The 7,488-nt window shown below is 41.6% G+C and overlaps 1 protein-coding gene across 12 annotated transcripts; it reads left to right on the forward strand.

The window, feature by feature from the left end:
* The first annotated feature begins 1,045 nt into the window (after positions 1-1,045).
* LOC123042856 (uncharacterized) lies at positions 1,046-7,246 on the forward strand. 12 transcript variants are annotated; one of them, XR_006418935.1, is made up of 6 exons: positions 1,083-1,640; positions 2,529-3,921; positions 4,418-4,586; positions 6,334-6,377; positions 6,471-6,537; positions 6,646-7,246. XR_006418935.1 is itself a non-coding variant. In XM_044465231.1 (4 exons), the coding sequence occupies exons 1-4, from the start codon at positions 1,498-1,500 to the stop codon at positions 6,801-6,803; spliced, it is 612 nt and encodes a 203-aa protein (XP_044321166.1). In that variant the 5' UTR covers positions 1,083-1,497; the 3' UTR covers positions 6,804-7,246. The 12 variants fall into 12 exon arrangements, 1 of the variants encoding a protein (XP_044321166.1); XR_006418938.1 differs by lacking the exon at positions 4,418-4,586 and having other exon boundaries at positions 2,529-2,722; positions 3,872-3,921; XR_006418926.1 differs by having other exon boundaries at positions 4,418-6,377.
* Positions 7,247-7,488: the final 242 nt, after the last annotated feature.

Consider the following 7,488-nt stretch of genomic DNA (forward strand, 5'->3'; position numbering starts at 1 on the left):
GTGTGCCTGAAGCTTTGAAGTCTATTAACCAAGTATTACTGCATGAGGCTCATAATCTAGTTTATACTAGGCTAATGATTGCATAGCTTTGCTTGCTGTCGTAGGTTTGTATGAATCCCTCTGTTGTTCATTATGCTTCCTAAGACATTAATTGAGCTACAGAATGGCCAACTGCTTGCTTACTTATACACAACGTGTTGTCTAAATTTGTAACCTTTCTATGTTTTGGATTTGGCCCCAACATCATGCTCCTCTAGTGAACTAAGAGAGATTTCTGTATGCAGGCTGCACAAACTACCATTTTTATAATTTTTAAAATATCACCTGCTTATGCTTCATGACGTGTAACATTATTGTTACTCCTATTTTACCATGTAAAAAATAGTCTGTCTTGCTCGCTTCACTGCTGTAACTATTTTTTTACCCTAGTCATGTGTACTTACACAAATATTTCAGGATGCAGTGCGGCATGACCGTTACTGAATTATTATGGATTGAAATTGGAATGTGCTGATGTTCTCGAGCATCAACTAGAGGTGGCAAGACAACATGTACATGATTCTCAACGTATAATCAACAAGTTGAGACTGGACATGCACGTATTAGATGCAGGAGTCAAAAAAATGAAACAAGACACTGAGGTAACCACAAATGAATTGGAGATTTTGTAGACTAAAATTTGTGCTATCTGAATCCGGCCAATCCTATTTTCTGAAGAGATTATAGTTCAAATAGTAAGTTCTGTTGATGCGTGTCCATGATGTATGAGCTTTATTTGTTCAGTCTATATCTATATCTATATCTATATCTATCTATATCTATATCTATCTATATCTACACTAATTACAAACTCCTAAGTATTTATTATGTTAATTAGAAATTACGAACCGTTCATTCGATGAGACCGAGTTATTACGGTGGAGATTAACTCGTGTTATTTTTGCTTAATTACGTGCTTAATTCGCCAAAATAAAACTGAAGGCCCACGCTCCTTTCACCAAGGAACCTGAAGGCCCATGTTCCTTTCACAATGGTTGTACAAAACGAAGCCCCACAGCCACCTAAAAAAACCCGCAGTCCTTTCACCATGGTTGCTAAAAAAAAGTCTTCCTGTATCCCTAACCTTCTGGCGCCCATCGCTTGCCATGGATCGCGCCGCCGCCCTGCTCCCCACCGATGTCGTCGCTCTCCCACCCATCCACTGCCCCTGCCCACTGCACCTACCCTCTGTTGCATTCCATCTCCTCCACCGCCACCGTGAACCATCTCTCTCCTTAGTCCTCTCTCTTGGACTAGCACGCTGCGGCGGATGCTTCCGGTCACGTGGAGGCGGCGCGGCAGGTCGAGGGAATGCGATTGAGGCGGATTGTGTCCCGTTCTCGATCTATCCTCACCTCCTCTTCCTCCTCTCCCATCGAAAATCACACCGCAATCTATACCTATAGGCAATAACAATGGTCTCCTGTTGTGCCCCTCCACTCATCGGACCGCCAAGGCATGGAAGTACCCGGAGAAGTTGGTGCTCCGTGTAGCAAATTTGTGCCCCTCCACTCATCGGACCGCCGAGGCATGGAACTACCTGGAGAAGATGGTGCTCCGCGTAGCAAATTCGGCTGTGTTTTGAGAGGCTGCCAGGCAAGGTAATTTTCTTCTCTGAAGTTCTCTCATGGAACTTGGGTGGAATGGATTTGCGGGTGTGCTAGGTGTAGTGCCATTGGATTGCCATGTTAGTGGGCCGAATCTCCTTTCCTAGACACACGCTTGGGGGGTCAATACTACTACCCTTCGACTTTGCAATGGTGATTTGGATAGTTCTGTTTTTAAAAAATCATGGTGGTTTAGTTGGTTTGTTAACAGGTGCTTCAGTTAGGACTAATATTCGAAAAATGTCACCATACTGAATTTGGCAGAGGACAATACAATTATGTTATAATTGGTCATTTAGGTAGTTCTAAGAAATAGTTCATAGGCTCAACTACTATTTAGCTTACTACAATATAATTGTGTGGATTGTTGTTGATGAATAATACCCAATGCATTGCTTTCTATTGCCCAGAGTACTACAGTTTAGTATGCAGAACTTGAGCTTTGTTTGCCAAGAAAATGTCTGTGCTAATTCCTACAAGAAGGAGTAATTCATTCCCCGTCCAAGTATTTATTACTGATCATTGATGCTTCATCTGTTTATGCTGCAAAGACATGGTCACATGGATGATTAGCATCTTTTGGCAAAAGCATTTTAATTCGCTGAAGAAATGCTACTGCACCTATGACTACAAGCTTAGATGTCCAATCCTGATTTTTGAGGACCACTTTAGGATGTGATCATTAGTGCGTCTTCAAAGCTGCTTGACATAACATAACGTTTGATTTTTACTAATTTGGTCGAGCCTAAGCAATGTTAAGTAGACTTCACTGAATTCTTAATAAGGAAATTACACAATCTGATGTGTGTGCCATAGGATTAGTGTTGTTTGAATAATTTATTCTTCTTACCAATCAGGCTGATGATTTAACTGTCGATGCAGACGCTTTGCCAGATGTTCATCATCAATGTCGGTCAGGGGTTCAGGCACCTTTGGAACGCATGGCATCAGCCATATGGACCTGCATGGATGTGATAGTTTACTCAATCATTTTTATGCCTTCAACTACAGCTACCACACAACTTCATTGAGATTTGTTTTCTATAGGACCTGGATTAATAATCTCCAACAATATGGTAATGCTTGATGCTTCTTATATTTACTTTCAGATCTAAATACATTTGTGATTTTGTGTATGTTGCACTACGAAACTGTGTGTGCTAAACCAAACATGACATCTACGCATTTTCAGATATGCATGCATGTTTCAAAAGAATAAATCTAATATGTAGTATATACGAAGGTACCTAAAATGTTAGCATATATTGCCAACTCTTGAAAATATACGGTGCTCTTACTCTTTGCTTGCTGTGAACCTGGGGAGCTCGGAATGGAGTAGGTGTAATAATCAGTATATACCAGAACAATATTTCTGTGATATTATATATACTAACTTTGTGATAGTGGAGTATGTAATTTTTGAACTGGTTTGAATTCTTGCCGTGAACCTGGGGAGCTTGGGAGGGAGTAGGTGTAATAATCAGTATATACCAGAACAATATTTCTGTGATATTGTATATACTGACTTTGTGATAGTGGAGTATGTACCATATTTTTGCCAGGGACTCTATAACATATTTTCAAACTGGTTTGAATAGCTACCGCCAATTTTTATCTTCCTTGTGGTGTATGCTACCATCAGAAGGAGTATATAATACACTGCTCTTTGTGCACGGAAGTGTACATACAAAATTAAATCAAAAGGGTATATAACATACTTTTTAATGAAGTAAGTATATACTTTTTTGTGTGATGCAGTATATACAACATCTTTGTAAGGAGATATATAGTACTTTTTTGTGAACCAGTATACTATGTTTTTTAGTCAGTACATAATCTTTTATTCGATATACACTACTCTTCTTGAGTCGGTATATACTGCTGTTCTTGATATAAAGGGTAAAACAGCGTGCACATTTCATGCCGCTGCCGTTGTCGACTAGATGGTGGTGCCGCCGCATGGATCTATCAGTGCATGCCACACCACCACCGTTTCTTATTGTCGCCGTTGTCGACGAGATTGGTGGTGCCGTCGCATGGATCGATCAATGCACATCACGCCACCGCTTTGTCAACATCGACGAGATGGTGGTGCTGTCTTATCCATCGATCAATGCACCTACTCATTAACATCGCATCCGCTATGTGACTAGCTGCGTCAGTGGCTTTGAACCTCGATCCAGATTGATTTCATGCAAAGCCTGTCATGTTTTCCTTTTGTACAGGAATAGGCAAGCACAAGAGAAGATTTGACAGTAGACGCTCATTGTTTGAGGTAAATACTCCTTCCATGCAAGCTGCAAATAATTTTCTTTTATCTTGACTAGGTAATTGCCCGTGCATTGCTACGGGAGATCTTACAAACATGATATTTTGAGCAACATTAATAAGACACATAAGCATTGATTTAACACACAAGTGTCAAAGCAAGCATGAATAATGGACTGTAAACACCATGATAGCCAAACCGAAACTCTATTTCAGATTATTTTTCCTATGATGGAGCTGAAATATTCCTATATACTTGTAGGAATCATAAATCACTAAATCATCAGGAAGTCCCTCATAAATATAAGCTCTCACATTCTGCATTGCAAGTCAGAAAGCAAAAAATGATAATTAGTTTTCATTTCCAGTTTGCAAGACAGAAGATTATACATAACTGCTTATTGTACTCCCAAATAAAATTCAGTACTTTTTCCAAATAAAATTCAGTCAGGCACATTTGGTTCAATATATTTTTTATCCACCTTATGTTTTCTTATGTTCAGGTGTGTCAGGTCATTCTTCCAGAATTGATATTAAATATCATGCTTGAACTTATTTTTGATGAAATTTCAAGACTATGCCTGAATACAATATAGCAAGACCAACTCGGCAACTCGGCCTACTGAATGTACATGGGTACCATTAATCGCGGACCTTTGCTGAGCAATTCAAGTAAGTTTAGAGGGGCCACATCTAACCGTTTAACATTTCTTTTACATTCTCCAAGGCTCCAATATCTGAGTGCGATAACACATGACACAAGGTTTGTCTCAAACTCATTATTTGTGACCAGGTCGTGAAAAAGAAAATAACTTAGATCAGTTTAATTTTCGCACTTCAAGAACCAGACTGTGATTATCCAAGATACCAAGAAAAAATTGCATATCTCATTTGCAGAACATAAATGATGGGAAGAATGATGTATGGTGTAATCCTATGCTATACTCACTGACGAACAAATAAGAAATCAAAAACTCATATGTGGTTGTCCTGGTTCAGCAGCCGTGCCCTGTTACACTCCTGTTTCGTCAGACGCGCCTTTTAGATTTGGGAGCCAACTCGCGGATGAAGATGGCAACAGAGCATGTTCTCCATGCACCATCCTAAAGAAATAACACCAAATATGATCATTAGGGAACAAATAAAATATTTGGTTGCTTTATTTGACGTTTAAGAATGAAATCTTCAGATCTAGCTGCACCTGTAACCATCTACATACCTTCTAACACAGCAATCGACTTGATTAGAGAAGAGGAAAAAACTCAAGCAATTATCTTGTACAGAAATATTACCTCATTGTATTTCCAATCCGTCTGTCCCCTCCACTCCACTCCATCAGGGATATGTTAAAAGGCCAGCAAATCATGATTGCATCACTTGTATGACACTTAAGTAAGAAAGGAATGATGATGTGGGACATGGGGTGCTACGGACAAACGCTGCCTCCTCCCAGCATAGAAGGGCCGCGGGGCGAGGGTACAACACAAGTCATGTGGTGCCACGGCGGTGTAGCTCTTCATTGGACGGACGCCACCGAGGAAAGGAGAAGATGGCCTCGTGCAGGCCACATCTTGGAGGCGGGGAGGCTGGACTGCGGGATCGCCGTGGTAGGCGGCCTCGAAGACGACCGATCGATGTTTCCTATCGCCACACCCGCGAATCGTGTCACTGCCAGCAGTTTCGCCGACGCGGCCACCAGATCTGGTAGAGAAGACAGGCTGGACCAACGTGGGGAGAGGGGAGGAGGTAGATGACCACGCCGCCATCAGATTGGTGGCCGACTGGCCGCCCCTTCCATCTTCCACGTTGCAAGGAGAGGGGACAAGGTCGATCCGATGCACGCCGGGCCGGGTGGATGGGGAGCGACGACGGCTCCAAGAGAGAGAGAGAGAGAGAGAGAGAGAGAGAGAGAGAGAGAGAGAGAGAGAGAGAGAGAGAGAGAGAGAGAGAGAGGAGTATGGGAGGTGTACTCTGACGGGGGTGTGGCGGCGGCTGTGCTTGGGGGATCGTGCTTGGGAGGGGAGGAGGCAGCGCCGAGCCGCCCAGGACGGAGGTGAGGTGGGGTGGATCGGTGCTATAGATGGGATTGCATCCCGATGTTTTCGGCAGGGACGATTGCGCGTGAAAAAAAAAACTTGAACCGACGATGGTCGAAGGCGGACGAAACCGGCTGAGGAAGGGACGTAAGAGGGGAAACGGAACCTTACGGTTCTTTTAGGTAGTAGAGAAAACTGTAAATTTGTTTCAAAAAATTGTGTTAACAAATTTGTTGAATTATTACGTGGGGGAGATGCTCAACTAATAATATAAAAACAAGTGTAGGCTAGGGAAAAGATACAACATCATTAAGCGGCCGTATTACCAGAAAAGATTCCACGCTATTGTTGATGGCCCTAACGCTCTATAGTTCTTCCTCCAGGCCCGAAAGAGATCACTGCTTCTACACCGTTTCTTTCTCTCCTGGTTAGAAACAACCTCAACAATCTTGCGTCATGTCTCTCCCTTCAGCTATCTCCCACCCCATGGAAGCTAACCCATGTCTCTATCAAAACTAAGTTGGAGCATTCATCCGCTGTGCTAAAGGAGCTTATTGACCCAAAACTGTTTTCCTCATCTGTATCAGGTTCATTTTCTCACAATATTTTGTTCTAATTTTCCTTGCAGGTTTATCTTGAATACACATTAACTTTGGATTTGGGTTCAATTTGTTTTGTATCATGTGCTTGGATAGTGTTTGTGCTCTCCATGGATGCAATCCCGGCTCTTCTCACATATAACCTATGGATACCTCATGGAGATTGGTTGGAGCATAATCTTCTTACGTACAAGCTATGTATACATAATGGACAATGGTCGGAGTATAACGATGCTGATCAGGCGAGCTTATAAATTAACATGCTGTCTAAGTAGATGACAGCAGCATGGAGGAGCCTAATGTCAGTTGTCAATGTCGTCGCTGGTCAAGTTACTAATAAATTTTTGTATCGACAAAACATGTCTAAGACCCTCTATGGGAGAGTTAACATCTTCAATGGCCTGCCCAGTCTTCAGTTATGGCTGATGTTGTTGCTTGATCTCCTGTTCAAGGAAGTTCCTTGCGAAGATGCCATGTCCTGGCTGGGGTAGGTTAGAGAATTGAGTTCTCATGAATTTGCTTCTAACCCTTTTTAGCCAGCATATAGTGCAGATAGTTAGACTGTGAAACACTTAACAATGAAGCTCTTTGTGAACTACTAAAACATTGAGGGTTTCTGTTATAAATCCGAATATCTATTTTCCACGAACAATTTGTTTGCAAAAGCAAAGGCAATGTGAGAACTACTAATGCTTAAGTGTCGCTGCTGCTGAACTTCTGATTTTCTGTCAATTGTGTGTGACAACTACTAAATTGAAGGTTAAATAGATGGCATGTGAAATACTCGGTGCTATCAACTAGGAGTCATAGCATTGGCAGGGTAAGTGAAGTTATACTCTGTCGATATTATCATCTACACAGAAGAACTCACATATATTTTCTATTCATATACACTTTTTGTGACTATGTAATTCTCAAATAAGATAGTTTCAAATGGTT

The sequence above is a fragment of the Triticum aestivum genome, chromosome 1A, assembly GCF_018294505.1.
Source record: "Triticum aestivum cultivar Chinese Spring chromosome 1A, IWGSC CS RefSeq v2.1, whole genome shotgun sequence".
Lineage (NCBI taxonomy): Eukaryota > Viridiplantae > Streptophyta > Magnoliopsida > Poales > Poaceae > Triticum > Triticum aestivum.

Excerpts from the sequence above, each read along its gene's own strand:
- LOC123042856 (XM_044465231.1), top strand. The coding sequence starts at position 1,498 with ATGGAAGTACCCGGAGAAGTTGGTGCTCCGTGTAGCAAATTTGTGCCC. Across the intron at positions 2,723-3,871 it reads TAATAATCTCCAACAATATG|GAATAGGCAAGCACAAGAGA; the intron begins GTAATGCTTGAT and ends CCTTTTGTACAG. Across the intron at positions 3,922-6,578 it reads GTAGACGCTCATTGTTTGAG|GTTTATCTTGAATACACATT; the intron begins GTAAATACTCCT and ends TTTTCCTTGCAG.